General features: G+C 34.2%; 1 protein-coding gene across 5 annotated transcripts in view; it reads right to left on the bottom strand.

The window, feature by feature from the left end:
• The window catches only part of LOC106895130 (sodium channel protein type 2 subunit alpha), an 81,906-nt gene that overhangs the window by 10,882 nt on the left and 54,940 nt on the right, over positions 1 to 16,084 (bottom strand). For all 5 annotated transcript variants that reach the window (XM_014954257.1, XM_014954258.1, XM_014954255.1 and 2 more), the window contains 5 exons: positions 9,346 to 9,466; positions 8,826 to 8,980; positions 7,498 to 7,671; positions 5,257 to 5,379; positions 22 to 303 (listed from right to left, as the gene is read on the bottom strand). In XM_014954257.1, the coding sequence (XP_014809743.1) occupies positions 22 to 303; positions 5,257 to 5,379; positions 7,498 to 7,671; positions 8,826 to 8,980; positions 9,346 to 9,466 (855 nt within the window). The remainder of the gene's footprint in view (positions 1 to 21; positions 304 to 5,256; positions 5,380 to 7,497; positions 7,672 to 8,825; positions 8,981 to 9,345; positions 9,467 to 16,084) is intronic.

The raw sequence follows: 16,084 nt of genomic DNA, 5'->3' as shown, positions 1-16,084 counted from the left end.
AATTAAGGAATGGTGACTTACCACTTGAAGCAGAGAAAGATAACCAAGGCCTACATTATCAAAGTTAACCTTCACATTCTTCCATCGGGCAGTTTCATTGTTTTTTATGAGCTCCTCACATTGACTGTAGTTGTTGATTTGGCTGATATCAAATCTCTCATCTGTTGTAGTGTTAACACAGTAGTAAAACTTTCCAGCAAATAGATTTACTCCCATGATACTGAAGATCAGCCAGAATATGAGGCAAACAAGCAGCACATTCATAATGGATGGAATCGCTCCTAAGAGGGCATTCACAACCACCTAGAGTACAAATGAAACCAAAGAGATACTGTGTAAGAACACAGGCACCAGTATCTTACAAACGCTTTATCAACTTTTCTTAAATGTAACACTTTATACTTTATTTTAATTCTAGTATCTGTGTTACACTTTTTTAATTGTTGAGAGTAATAACTAAGAAAAGTGGTATGGAGGAAAGATAAAATGTCAATATACTTAGAAGGAAAAACATACAAACAGTAGCAAATGGTAGCATTAAAAATGGGAAAAAGAACAACAAACAGGTAAAATGAACTAAAAAAAAAAGAACCAATAGAAAAAATCAGCATTTTAAAATTCTTTTTAGAGTATTTACTTAATGCATGTCTTCAAAACCATATCCATAATATTTCTAATGACTGATTGCATCGAACACAGCAGACGTTTTTCTGTTGCATGCTTACTGGATAAACAGTCCAAATCAATATTACTGAGCAAATTGTTAAAAGTAATTTTAAGACTTCTTTTAAAGAAAACTCAGGGATGTATACACACTCATTTGGATGGCTATATATAAAATCTTAAAAGTGTTGAAACCAGGAAACCAGCTGAGTATCTGAACACAGAAAAGCTGGTAGCATTCAGGCAAGCGGCAGGTAAGACTTGAAGAAGGATGAGACTTGATTTAATTCCCAAGTGAATTTTGGGGAAAATGAGGCTCCAGGAAAGAAAATCATGAAGAGTTCATGTATGATGATGAACGATGATTATAAACATGCGAGAATAAAAATAAAATAGTAAAGAAAATGAAATTAGGGAGAAAGTAGGTCCATTGTGAATGAGAATGATTAATTTAATGATGAAATTGATGAACTGCTACATTAGTTAACTTGTATTTTAAATCTGTTTGCAACTAAGTCTAACAATATGAAATTTAATAACTATGGAGCACCACTGCCAGTTTTGCCAAAACATCTGAATCCGATCCTTAGAACCTAATGAAGTTTTAATTTTAAAAATGCAGGACCTTAGATATTACACCGATTAGATTATTTATAATTCATTTAGTTTATATGACATAGTTACTACAACAGATCCCCTAGCACACTATGCTATTTGTTTCTAGTTGGAATAAAAATATGTAGGTTAAGCCTGTAAAATATTTTTGGAATTACATCTATATCCACAATTAATAGGTTCCATAAAGTCAACTACTTGTAAAATTAGTCATCTAGGTAGATCACCTTTCATTCCTTGCCATTTTACAGAATAGAAAATGAAACCTTTGAATGTTAGAGTAGCTGATGAACCACTCTGTATACCACATAGTACCCTTGGGCTGAAGGAAAGGAGAAATACTTTTTCTACTTTCAGGGCTCCATTCCTGCCAAAACAATACCTCTTTGGGGTGATACATACTGTGGACAATTTGACATCCTTTGGGACTTTAGTGAAATTGTTGTTATATTAAATTTAGGAGCTGGCCAAATGAGGTTCCTTTCAAGGTAGATTACTCAATGACTCTATAAAACCACAGAATAGCTGATGAAGTTCAAAGCTTCCGTGCTTTTTTTTGCCACATACTTTAAATCACATGTTGTAATAAGTGTTTATTTGTAATGGGAAATTAAAAAAAAATAGTTTCTTACTCATACTAAAAATCTCCTTAACAATACCTATTATAAATCAATAAGCAGAAATAATACCACATTTTTATCATTCATCAGCCGCTTGGGAGGACTCCCTCACTAACAGATAAATCTCTTCTGACTATTTCAACAGTGTGATCTTATATCAACAGATCCGTAATCTCAGCTTTGTGATGAGATAGTTTGGGATAGTTTGACCTAAACAAATGAATAGTTTAATAATAATGCTGAAGTAGTTTAAATTGGAAATCCATTAATTCACTGATTTTAGTAGGAAGTTTGATTGGAATAATAAATGGTGACATCCTTTTTTCCCAATTTGGGAATATTTTCCAAATATATATATTAGCTATTGTTTTTACATTATTTTTATTTAAAGTTATCTCAATTTTTCTACTTAAAATATAAGAAGATTTCTTAAACTTAATAATAACATCCAACAGGAACAATTACTGAAATATAAAGGGACAGTTAATGAAGTGAAAATATTTGTCCTCGAGCTTTCAGTCTCATTACACCAGAGAATTCTGCTCCTCTTTCTGCTACAGCTGCAGGTCCAGTTACGTTATTCTTTCTTTAATTGCTGGATTTCTACAGCTGACCTAGTTTCTTTGTTTTCAGTCTGAGTCCTGAAGCTATAGGGGGACCAGCTTGTAATATGAATCATTTGAAGATACTCAAAAAATACAGCTGAACATCACTGAAAACAGTGATCCAGACACCTCCTAGCTTCCATTGGTAATAGGGGTGTGAGAAAACAGGGCAAGGCCTGGCAGCAAGCGAAAGCAGAGAAAGCATTAGAAAGACATTAAAAACATTGTTTACTGGTTAAAAAAGAAGGTATTATGTGCCTAGAACCATATAGTAGTGATATGGCTTGGGTCAGAGCATATACAGATAATTATGCTCTCAGAGGCTACTTTCATGAAGTTGCAAGTGCAAATTAAAATGTATTTCCCCTAGCAGTAGGAGTGGTGAGAAGATGCAGGGGAAACATCATGTTTTCCACAGGGGCAATGTTTTCTATTAATTATTAGTTTGGGCAGGCACAAGTCCTGATCCTAGAGAATAATATGGCCTCAGGTTGTGCCAGGGGAGGTTTAGACTGGATATGAGGAAAATATTCTTCACTGAAAGGGTTATCAAGCATTGGAACAGGCTACGCAGGGAAGTGGTTGAGTCACTGTCCCTAGAGGTATTTAAAAGATGTGTAGATGTAGTGCTTATGGACATGGTTTAGTGGTGGACTTGGCAGTGTTAGGCTAACAGGTCAACTTGATGATCTTAAAGGTCTTTTCTAACCTAAACTATTCTGTGATTCTATGATCCTAATTTTAAGTGACTACCCAAATATATGCACCATACTATATTGTCATATTTTCAGTTCATAGATGTTAAACACCAATGAAATGACTGTTATGAACAGACATCTTGAATTTCCCTCTATCAGATCTTAAAATCTTCCCATACTAATTTCTTCACCAACTTGAGTTACTGTATCTTTAAAGACATTAAGCCTGAAATTCATTACTTCAAATAAGGCAAAATTCATTATATCCATAGGAAAATTTCAATGGTTAATTGCAATTGCCTAACTTGTAAAAATATAGGTCACACTTCTAGTTTGAGGTTATCCATTTACTTTATCCATTACTTTTTATTATATCTTTTGCTAAAGTGATAAATCTCTGCCTCATCTGGGTATTTTACAAAGAGATACAGTCAGCAGATCAGGATCAAATCAGTAGGTGAAGCTTACACCAAATGGAAGTTATGGGATTGAAAATTACCCCTAAACTTTCATGACAAAGTGGTTGTTTTTCCTTGCCACATTAAATTACCACTAAGCAATTTAGTGTACATATAAAATTTGTGGTATTTTATATTCAGTTTTTTTTGCTAATCATTCTCATTAAAAAAAACAGCTAATGGGATTTTTTTAGAAAGATATCACTGAGGTTTTAGATAGGCCTTTCATCTGATATAAGCTTCCCAAATTTTTAAATTTGCTTCAGCAAAGTTCTAGAAATCTGTTGGAAGCAATGATGTGGTATTTCCTATTTGAATTTATAACCTTTAATGAAAGCCTGTTTCCTTTTTGGTTGAAGTTTTTTACTTTCCACACACATCGAGCATCACATTTTCTTCAGAAGCTCACCAATTTGTAGTTGACTTCTAGATTTGCTAATCAGCTTATAACCAGGGGTGCCAAAGATTAGTGACTGCCATAGGGAGCTCACACAAGGATCCCTTTTAATTACAGCAATAGGGTTGAAACGCTCAGGTGCATCTGCTGTTTAGACCTATGGCAATACGTGCAAGGCAGACAGATCGACCCTGAAGGTCTACGTCAGACATTTTCTAGTGACTGGTGCTAAAAATATCTACCATCTCCACTGCCCCTAAGTGAAACACTTCTGGAGCTTTCATGTCATAGCAGAATATGAAAGGTCTTTGTCCATTTCAGTGCACTAAAAAGTGATCTAAAGTAATCAGTCTGACTTTACACTGGAATAGACTGAGAGCCCAGTTGCCCACCTGAGGGTCTCAGCTGTGGTAACTGATATAACAAATAGCTGGAGACAGTAACTTCTCAAATATACCCAACTCTGTCAGCAAAAGTCTTCCAATATGTTTTCAGCCCTCTTAATGTTCTATAGATTATAATCAACATTTTAAAATCAATATGGAAAGCACTAAGCAACCAATTTAGGCCAGAAATCATAAAATCAGCTCTATCTTTGATATATTAGCAAAGCCTAAAATAGAATGCAGTAGTTCTAATCTGAAAGAGAGAAGGTATTTGAACACTGCCAATTTACCTATTAATATAGGAATCAATTACAAAACTTTAAAATTGCATCAGAAAGTCCCAATTAATATTTACAAAATAGTAGGTTAAGAGATATTCAATAGACTATGCATGATATTCTATATTTGTATGAAATACACGTGCATATATATGTGTGTCTATGTGCACACACTTTTACGAGGAGATATTTTTTTAAAACTGTTCTGACTATGGCAGGCCTTATTTGTATGGGATAATTTCAGTTTTGTAGTAACATTGCATTGATCCATGCAGTTGATAAATCCTTGGGCCCTCCAGGAAAATATGAAATAGGGTGAAAGGCAAAGGCCAAGGAGCCTAAACAAGTGTAACAATGTGTGCAATAACACATGAATTCATATAAGCAGATGAAGCCTTTTGCTTATATGTTAGTGATAAATGCAAAATATATAGGATGATAGTGTAGCAATTCTGCATGGATTTGTTGTTGATTATTCTGCATGCATTGTTTCTGTGTATGCATGCATTATTTCAGAGTCTTTCATTTTGTCTTACCCTCATCCCTTCAAATCGCGACAAGGCTCTTAGAGGTCTCAAAGCTCTTAGTGTCCTAAGGGATTTAATCGCACCAAGTTCTGAGTAGCCCAAGGCATTAGCTGTTAAGCTAACCAAAGAGACCTACACAAAAACAGAAAGGCAATATTGCTCATTCATCTTGTATATCCTTTTGATACATATGGTGGGAATGATGTGTGCCCTGAACTTCTCAAGAAGATTCAAGGCTGGACCTCTTTCTCCAGGAATCCCTCTATAATGCAGAAAGATCTTTCAAGTCAAAGAAAGTAGAATAAAAGTATATTCTAGGTACCTGTTGATGAAATCATGTTGGTAGAATGGTATAAAAATGCCTTCTAAATTCACATAAACCAGTCAACATTTGGTGGTATTTAAAGAAAGTGAAGTCACATGGAAAGAGAAAACTCCCAAAAGTTGGGTGAATTGGAATAGTCAATTTAGGTCAGGACTTCCCATGATATCTTCAGAACTTGATGAGAATGTAAAAGCTCTCAAAAAAACACATCCACACCTGGCCTTTGGTCAAATGTAACTTTCTAGTGTCCAGAAAATCTTATTCAACAGCGATAGCTATCAGTGCTGTTCAGATTTAACCAGACTAATCAAGACTGAAAACCAACTGTTTGTTAGACAATGGCAGAAGCTTCATTGTTAGGCATATCCACACTTCATTACATTCCCTGTGACTCCTTTAACCACTTCATCAATTCTGGCTTGCATAACGCTGGTCTGGTCTGCAGGCAGATGAGTAAATAAACTAGAATAGCTGTAAAATAAATAATACAATTATCTTTCATCAATAATCCTTAGAAATGTATTTATAGTAAACCATTGGGAAGAAGTGGCCCTAGTAAAGAAAAAATAACTATCTGCTATTTCCCTCCATTTAATGGCCTTCCCGTCCATCCTTACTGTTGTCTCTTAATTCTTTCATTTCCAAATTAATCTTTTTGCTTTGTTACCTCAATCCTCTGACTAAAGATTAAAAAAAAATGCTTCTGAGATTAATTTTTTCCATGAAAAAAATCACACTAGGGCAAGGTTGCCACGAAAAATGAATAAAGTTCACAGAAGTAACTAAATCACAGATGATCGAATAAGAATTAAGTATCTGTTGATAAATACAATAAACAGAATGACAGTGTAAAGTACTGTCCACAGTGTCTCTCTAAAACTCTACTGGTTGTGGCAATTTACATATCTGAAGATTGAGCCAACAGATGTTTTACAAGGGTGCAGGCTCAACCACAGAATACTAAATGTGCATCAAGCCATGTTTTATCATAGGATCTGCAATGCTGGTATGGATTTAAAATTTGTAATGTTTTCCAGGCTCTGCATAGAAAGACTTCATGGTCTGTCATACCACTGTATTTTTATGGAGATACATAGTGATTTCTATAGAATTCTGCTGCTTTTCTGAATGAGCAAATAAGTGATTTGAGACACATTCTTACCTTGCATTCCATGGGAATTTCATATGTGGAACTAAGAGATGCCCTATTAGCACCAACAGAGGTAGTCAGGCTATTGGGTATGGAAGGGAAATGGATGTCTGCTATATGGTTAAAGACCTGTAGACTTCCATTTATGCTACCCAGTACTGTGCAAACATTGTTGAGCATTTAGACTTGAAATTACAAAGCTCATTCAGACAATGTGCATCTGCTCCTTGGTGGTGTAGCCTTTTGAAAATCATTTAAGAATCTATTCCAGTGTAGCTCATCTACAGTTCTCCAAGTGTCTCTTTAGGGCCACCCATATGATGCAGTGAAAAGTGCAAGGGTACTCAATAGTACAACGGAACTGAGAGTTCCGAGCAGTATTTTCCTTTCGTATTACCCAGTGACAGGACACTTAAAGTAATTGATTAGAATGTTAAAAACCTTTAAAGAAATTACTTTGAAATACGTAAATTCCATATACAGGAAAAACTGAAAAGGATGAAAAATATCCTTTCCACATTGTGAAAAAAAAAATAGTAAAAAGCTTCAATTCACCAAAGCATTACAACTTCATAAAATTGGGAATATCAGCAAAAGATCTCTAGAGTAAGAAGTATATCTAAATATGTTTTCTTTTCTGAACAGAATTATAAACCATACCACAGCAACAATTTTAAAATAGAGTTTCCATTGAATAGAACAGAAAGCTTATCCTTAAAACATAATATTCTGATTTTTAGAGCTTGTCAGACAGGCCATGAAAAAGAATACATACATCAACAATCAGGAAGTCCAGCCAGCACCACGCATTAGTGAAATAGGTTTGAAAGCCATAAGCCACCCATTTTAAAAGCATTTCCAGAATGAAGATATAAGTAAAAACTTTGTCAGCATATTCCAGCATGGTCTTGATAGTTTTACGTTGCTCTATGTATATATCTTCAAAGGCCTGTGAAAAAGATTTTTGAAGAGATAATTTAATGTCTTCACAATTTGCAGTGTGGTATATAGTAGCCAACAAAGAATTTGAATTGGAAAGATACATGTGACGATAAGGCACATATCCTTCCATCAAGTACAACTTTTGCTTTCACTCCATACCATATTAATTTCATAAATCTAGCTCCAACCACAATATTCAAGCTTTCAGCTGAGCTGAACAGTGATCCACAAAATTTACTACCAAATTTAATTTACTACCAAAATTGAATACCATTCTCCAAATCTCATTTTCATTCATTTTCCTGGGTACCAATGGCTTATTGACGTAAGGATTTCCTTTGTGGTAGCTACAACTTTGTATCAAAATTATATGAGAGATTTAATAATGACTCCATGATGCAGAATTTTTGAGGAACTAATAATTGAAACCAAATTATACTCAGTAAGGCACAAAACAATGCTGAAAAGAGATTAATAACTCTCTTTTCAAAAGAAAATTTCTACATTGACAGTGAATCACTGTACACTGACCCAAGTGTCACAAGTACACTATATTTTGCTCCTGCTGTGAGGATCTAATTACTTCAGTACTTACTCAGCACACGTGATTTACACATCAGTCTGGTAAAATTGACAGAATCATGTTGGCATCTTAGATCTCAGTTTAACAATTCACGTTGCTGTTGATAAGTTCCTAGCTCAGCTGTGGTTTATTTTAAATGTGTATAAGACAAAAAAAGCTATTATCATCAATATGAAGACATGTGAATACCAGTCTGATATAACTAATTTCTTATTTCCATTAACACTACATTTTGGACTTGCCAAACAATTTGTTTCATAGCCTACGAGCAAACTCTTACATATCTCACAAATACTTGCCAAATACTTGTTGATATATGTTGACATTAGAACATTTATGAATTGGATATTAAATTCTGGTATGTCACCTGCAGCTATATAAGGCCAGGCTGGATGGGGCTTTGAGCAACCTGCTCTAGTGGGAGGTGTCCCCACCCATGGCAGGGGGGTTGGAACTGAATGATCTTTGAGATCCCTTCCAACCTATCTAGGATTCTATTCTAGGATTCTATGATAATTAACTGTAATTATAAATTCTTGCTGCTTAAAATAGACTCAATAGTTCCACACTGAATTTACCAGAGCACCGCTGCTGAGAAGAATCATGAAGACAATGAAGGTCTCAAACCAGTTGTGTTCAACAATCTTATAGCAGGTTTTCCTAAGATTCCACCAGATTTTCCCTTTTCCATCTTCTACACTGACTTGACAGCATTTGAATCTCCGCACACAGCCTAAGTGCAACAATAAATTTTGATATGTCAGAATAAGGTAAATATTTATTAGGAATCATAATGAACAGAAGTCATTTGCCTTATTGCAGTATTACTGGATTAGATGCTTGTAAATAAGTATCTCCTATTTAAGGATTTTCATTTCAATAGTTGAAATTAAAGCTTTGTAACTCTTATAATACCTTGCAAGGAGAGAGAGAGCATGAGAACAGCACATCTATGGCAGTACCTCTGAAGGAGTTACTGATACAAACAGAAAATGCAACTATAATCACAAAACTGCTTTTTGATTTTGTATAAAAATAGAATCCAGCCCAAATCAACAGTTAGGTCTAATCACCTTGCACATATTTTGCTTTACCTACCTTCTGTAAAACAAGCCTCTGGCTCCAGAGATTCTTCAGGTTCTGCTTCTGGCTGTTCCCCTTCTGGAGGTAGTCCGATATCAACTGTGCTGCCCTCTGATGAACTGGATGCATTTAATTTCTGTGAATGAAACCCCACATAATTATTTTTTTCAATTTTATTTATTTTGAATAGAAATTCACGTTTGAAATGCATACCAAAATATTTTGCATGAATTCCGTGCTCTGACATTAAAATAATTTCTTATCTACAATCATTAATGCCAAATTGCTCTACTACAGGTGAGGTCACAAGATTAGAAACTACACCATATGCATTTTCCCTATTGAAAATATTTTGATATTTTCATACAAGGAATTGCTCAAATGATTAGACTACTATTCTGAGCCACACATAAGAATTCTGAAATGAAATTTCAGTAAGTTAGGAATGGGTGCCTTCCATACTTTGTACTGTTTAATTATTCCAATCATGTGGCTGGATTTTAGATTACACTTCAGATAGCATGTGTTCATATAAATAATTTTCCAACATCATGACCAAACCAACAGCAAGCTGCACAAATGTATTTTCATGTCTCAAGTAAATGTTTTTCTACCAAGTCTGTAAAATCTAAAAGGTTTGAATATAAACTTTTATCATTGACATGAAAACACACGTTATGAGTTGTACAGGATAGTTCAATTCTGTTTATTTCCAAAAGAGCAGCACATTACTTTAAGAGCAGTAGCTGATATTTTGCATTCTCACTTGCCAATGCATTTTCTGAATTTATTGTGCATTTTGAAACTACTTATTACTTTGGTACAGTACACATACATGTCCAATCACCATAAAAGCCCCCCAAAAATCTTTATTTTTGGAAGACTAAAGTGAAAACAAATGCTTTTAAACCAGTACTGTCATAAACCAATCCTGTACTGATGAATCATACTGATAATATAATCCAAATCTTCAAATTTTTTTTTTCACACCATTACATTATGTTGGCAGCAGACAAATATGAGTACTATAATAAGTAAAAGTAGTTTGATCATGGCATTCTATGACTCTTCTAATGTTATCACTATGTGGAGTATAACATCAGTAAAATGGCTGCATTGATAAGTAGCTAATTTTAAAAAGGGAATGATGTAAGCAGATTTAGAATACAGTCTATAAGGAATTAATATTAGACAGAGAGATGGTTCATAGTAACATTAAAGATACATCTTTGCTGACACTTAAAACTTAAGTTAGAGGCATTATTCCTTTAAAACATGTTTGAAAAGCTCAAAATTCTATATATTTTTTTAAAGGAAATGTAAACAAAATAAGTATGTGAATACAGAAAGTACCATAAAACTTTAATGGAATTTTACACTACAGACAATATTAACTATGTTCATCAAACAAAAAGAAGATTAATTCCTTTCTCTCCCAATCTGATTTTATCAAATCACACTGACAATATATCATGCTGTGATTTTGACATAGGCTTAACTTTGATTTTTGTGTACCATGGTACACTATAGCCTGCATTTTAGAGGAAGACCAAACAAATGGACACATTCATTGTAGGGTGTGCTATGCACGTAATTTCAGTGATATTTGCACATCCATATCCTTTATGTTTCTTTGCAAACCTCATCTTATGTATTCATGTCTCATGTTTGTGCATGAGCTTTAGCATCTGAGGCTAGGTCCAATGTACAAAAACATGGATACACACTTTTCTGCAGATAATAATTAGCAAATTTCCCATTACAACACATTCAAATTATAGATAATGCAGGGCAGTTTGTCATTGTGGAATACTGCCTCTAAAATGGAGAAACTGGAAAGTACGGAATAAATACTATAGTCCTCAAGTAAGGACCACAGCATTTAAACATCAGTGGAATCAATCAGTTGGAGAAAAGGCCAGAAATATCACACAAGATACATTCCAAAGAAATTTATATATGGTGTTTAAAATTAATGTTTATCAATACAATATCAATACAAATATTTTTTAAACTGGGAAGTGACTATCTGTATTACGTAGAGTTTTCTTAAAATGTTGCTTGCATCATTCCAATCTGGACAGCATTTCTAGCAGAATGCTGTAGTAGTAGCAGAGCAAACAAAAATTATGAACTGGTTAAACCTTAAGTTTGAAAGACCTACTGTCCATTCCTTTACAGGAGAATGAAGAGTTCAGTAACTCGGATATTATGCAGTTAGTTTAATCAACATATGTTAATTTTAAGAAGGGGTAATGAATTCCTATTACTGAAATTGTGTAAGACTAACAGTTAACTCAAGATGGAAGATTAGAAATATCCACTATACGGAGGGCTCAAAAAGATCAGGCAGAAAAGATAGAAAATGATCAGTAGAACAGGGGCCAGTATGTATGGTTAATTGTATCTTACAAGTCTCTTCTCACTGAAAATCTGGTATGCTTCTTTTAAAGAGCTGTAATAATAATCACAGGAGTTAAGCTAAACAGAAAAGTCCTAAATTGAATCAACAGCAGCTGATACTTGAAACACAACAATTAAATGCCTTATATGCACTGAGAATTCAGTTACTCTTCTGTTGTTGATGTGACAGAGTATTTCCTTAGCATGCTGTTCTATTATTACATGAATTTAGGCCCAACCTGATCAGTATATGAAGAAGCACATTATAAAAACTATTCAATAAATTCAATCTGTAATGATTCAGTATCATTTGGGAAGAAAAGTCCTTGCCTACGGAGGGGGGGTTGGAATTCGATGATCTTTAAGGTCCCTTCCAATTGTAAATATTCTATCATTCTAAGAAAAAATTAAAAATTTTCAGCAAAAATAATTTTTTTGTTTATTCGTTATTTTTAATATGAATTTATTGTATGGCATTGTATACAATATTTATAAAATTCAGTATGCATTACAAAGAGCTACGGAGGTTTTATGATACAACTTCTTAAGATTTTACCAAATCATTTAAGTTCAATATGCTAGGAAAACTTTTCAGTAACAATCACGTATTTCCACAGCAAACTTCCGCTCTGACATAAAGCAACCGACCCAGGGATATTGTACTGATTTTTATGTATTCGACACAAAATCACCTGGGAATGGACCATGTTATTGCCGATTCTGTTTTGTCCATATGCTTTAATACATAGGACTCTTCTACCACTTACTGTGACTTGCCAGCGTTCACACATATGGAATCCTGCTAGACTACCTCTAATTGCTAACCCTGGTATGTTAGGTATGTAGTATACGTCCCAGTTATTTACCTCAACATATCTCAAATTTACCGTTGTACCTGATAAATTCTTCTCTGCTCACCAGCATTACAAAACCTGGATTTAGGCAATGCTATATACTTAACATGTATATAGCATTTTTAAAAAATGAACCTGTAGAAAACAAGATAATCATCAAACCAAAACATTATTTGATAAAATAGCAAGTCCTTTTTAAACCTTTTTTATACCATGGCTCTAGGTTTCAGAAGTATTCAGTCACCCAGATTATGAGATTTAACAGAGTCAAGTATTAGACATTCTTCGAGAGTTATGATGCTAGATTTTTTCTGAATAGTATGCTAAGGAAATTATTCTCAGAGAAATCTACTTTTCAAAACCTCAAAATGTGCATACTCCATCTCCTTTTCACAGGAGACAGTAAGGAGACAAAAGTACTTACATGGTTCTAAAGTAGCAATATATTGATCATCATAGACATATATATATCTTTTACATTGTATCTACCAACAGCCTTGCCAGTCATGCCTTAGCAATTCAGTACAGTATGAGATACAGATTTTAGTTTAGCTTTCAAGATAGAAACTGAAAGTGGAAAGCAGCTTGTCTATCAGAGCAGCATTGCAAAAAGCAGCAGCCAAGATTAGGTCAGGAAGTTTTTTGATATATTTACTTTCTGAACCTCAACAACATCTCATAGATTCATACAATTCTGCTTCACTTACAGCCAGGCCACTTTGAGCTTCTAACATTTTTTCTTTGTTTGTTTTCAAGATGATTATCTGACAGTAGCTGTTCAGCTCTTAGTTTAACTTTTTTAACAAAGCCTGAAATTTCATGATTGGCCAGGATGCCACAAATAGCTGTTGAAATCATAATTTAAGGGACTAAAGGAGCAAAGAGCAGAACAGACATAAGCAGGAAGATGGCGCCAAGAGAAACCACCATTTTGGTTTTGCTTTTAATTTCCTTTCCTCACAAATACCTGTGAAAATATTAAATCATGAAAATTATATTGTTTTATTTTTTCAGTGCTGTGTGGATGTCAGTATGAAAATGAGATGTGCTGTGATTTAAATGGCAATATTATATCCAAACTTATCTAGTCTTTTTCAGTATAGCTATATCACCTATAAAATTGACAAAGTGGTAAATATCATTGTAGTTCCACTGGTATAATTAAGTGGAATTTGGATGGCACTCTCTAGTGCTTATACAGTCAGGCATAATAACTCTATCAGTTCAAAAAACCAAAACATTGTAAATCAAAAGAAAACAATTCTGTGATGATTATTGTTTGAAACTACTGTAAAAAAAACAGGATTCCTGAATTATAGTCCACTCTGTACTTTATTGCTATTCATAATTCCTTTGAGCTACTTATTTATGAGCATTTAATAAATGAAAATATTTGCAAGAATGTTGGATGAAAGCAAAAGCATCGTAAGTAGCAGTGGAAATATTTGCAAAAGCACTCCCACTAGAAGGTATTTAAAAAGGCTGTTTAATTCACAAAAATAATAGTGAAAGGATATTTCTGAAACAGAGCAGGGAACTGCTCTCTGTAAAAATTAATTAAGCAAACTCCAATTAACTCTAGTATTAAAAACTTAATATCATCACTATGAATCACAATAAGCCAATATGATGTGACCAATACACAAACAATCCAAAGCCTCAGAGTATCAAAGGATTTTGAATAATGAATATTTTAAAATCAAAATATGACTTATCAGAGAAATTATTCCTTGCAAAATATAAGACAAAAAGCTACGCAATAAGTATATTTTACCTCCACTGATTTTCCAGACTGAAAGCCGTATTGTACAACTATGGCGTTGTAAATATTATGGCAATGTTTAATTGGTGAGATGTAAATCATACGGAAGCTGGGGACCTGTTGGTCCAAAATTAAAGAGCTATGGCAAGACTACATTGGGCCAGATCTTGCTATCAGTTTTCTCTTTGCACCTCTACACTTCTAAGTGTGGGCGTAAGTAAGAGCAGAACTGATCTTTGAATGTTTGACCAGCCAAATAAGAGTTTTGTATGAGCTTTTTTAACCAGATGATGGTCACATGCTTTGACTGTGGAAATTAAATGAATTTCATGCTTAATGGTGCTTCAAGCACTGCATATTCATCTCCAAAATAACTAAATGCTTATACAAGTATTGAAGAAAAGCATTTCTAAAAAAAAATTGTGAAAAATAAAAACAAGACTATTATGAATTTGCAAGTTACCTCCATTATAAGCTAAAATACAATAGTATGAAAGTTTTCCAAAATAGCTAAGCAGCTTTTCATTACCAACACAATTTACAGATGGACTTATATAAGCTTCTGATGAGAAACATGGCTTACATGTTACATACCCTGTCTGCCATCAAACGGAAAGAAAACCCTTCAAAAATAGAATCCTGAAAACTTTACTATCAAGATTGGGAAAGGTACGTAGCATGCACTGCAAAATACTATTAAAATGTCATGGAAAGTATAGCATCTGAACCACAGAAATATTGGGGCTGCCGATCTTGCCTGACCATGCTGTGACGCGAGTCCCACGACTCAGCAGAGAGCAGCTGTGCATGTCTGTACTTTATTGCAATGAATGGGACAGGATCATAGCTGAAGAGCATGCAGGCCAGTCAATATCTGTTAAGAAGTGATTATATAGGATATACACATAGATGTATAACTTGCTTAGGTAACCTGGGTAAAACTGGTGACACGATGCTCTGCCTCGCTAAAAGGCACCAGAGCTGCCCGCTTGACTGATCCAGCTTGGTTCTACTCCTGTGAGAAGTAAGAATGGTAGGAAATGACATTCAGGACACAGCACCTCTGCTTTTTTGCGCTGAATACTGCTTAAAGTAAAATATACGTTATTAAGGTGTCTGTAACAGCATTAGGAGATCCCATATTTTTCAAGGCATTTAAAAAGATCTTGCAACTTGGTATATCTTGGTGTAATTACTATCCTAGAAGTTACACTTAGCATAGAAATCTAATCACTACACAGCTATACATGCACTAAAAAATTTTCTATATGAACCATTCCTTGTAGTACTTAAGGATCTAAAAAGGAAAAATTATTTTTATAGCTTCTATGCTGGATAGCAGTAATGCAGCTCAGGTCCACAGACCTCTACATATAGGACAACAGACACAGAGGCTCCAGATTTGTTAATGGCCCTACTTCCATGGTAAAGTTTTATTTAAGATTTGTTCTCCAGTTCCCTTATTACACTGTATTTCTCCACTGCCATTCATATGGACACAATGTTCTCACAATTAATTCTGGTTTAAATTCAGGCAATTTTCTATAAAATTCCTTGTAAATTCAAATCTACTGGCATGTACAATACTGTACATATTTTTTCTAGAAAGGCATAATCCAGTTAACATTTCCGTCAAAATACTGGACAAGATGGATGTTATAAAAAAGAATTTACCAAATATTGATATACTTAATTAAAACTTGCTAATAAATGATAATTACTTTGCAGAAATTCA

Source organism: Calidris pugnax, unplaced genomic scaffold (assembly GCF_001431845.1).
Source record: "Calidris pugnax isolate Ruff unplaced genomic scaffold, ASM143184v1 scaffold103, whole genome shotgun sequence".
Lineage (NCBI taxonomy): Eukaryota > Metazoa > Chordata > Aves > Charadriiformes > Scolopacidae > Calidris > Calidris pugnax.
This window is presented reverse-complemented; position numbering and strand designations above follow the sequence as displayed.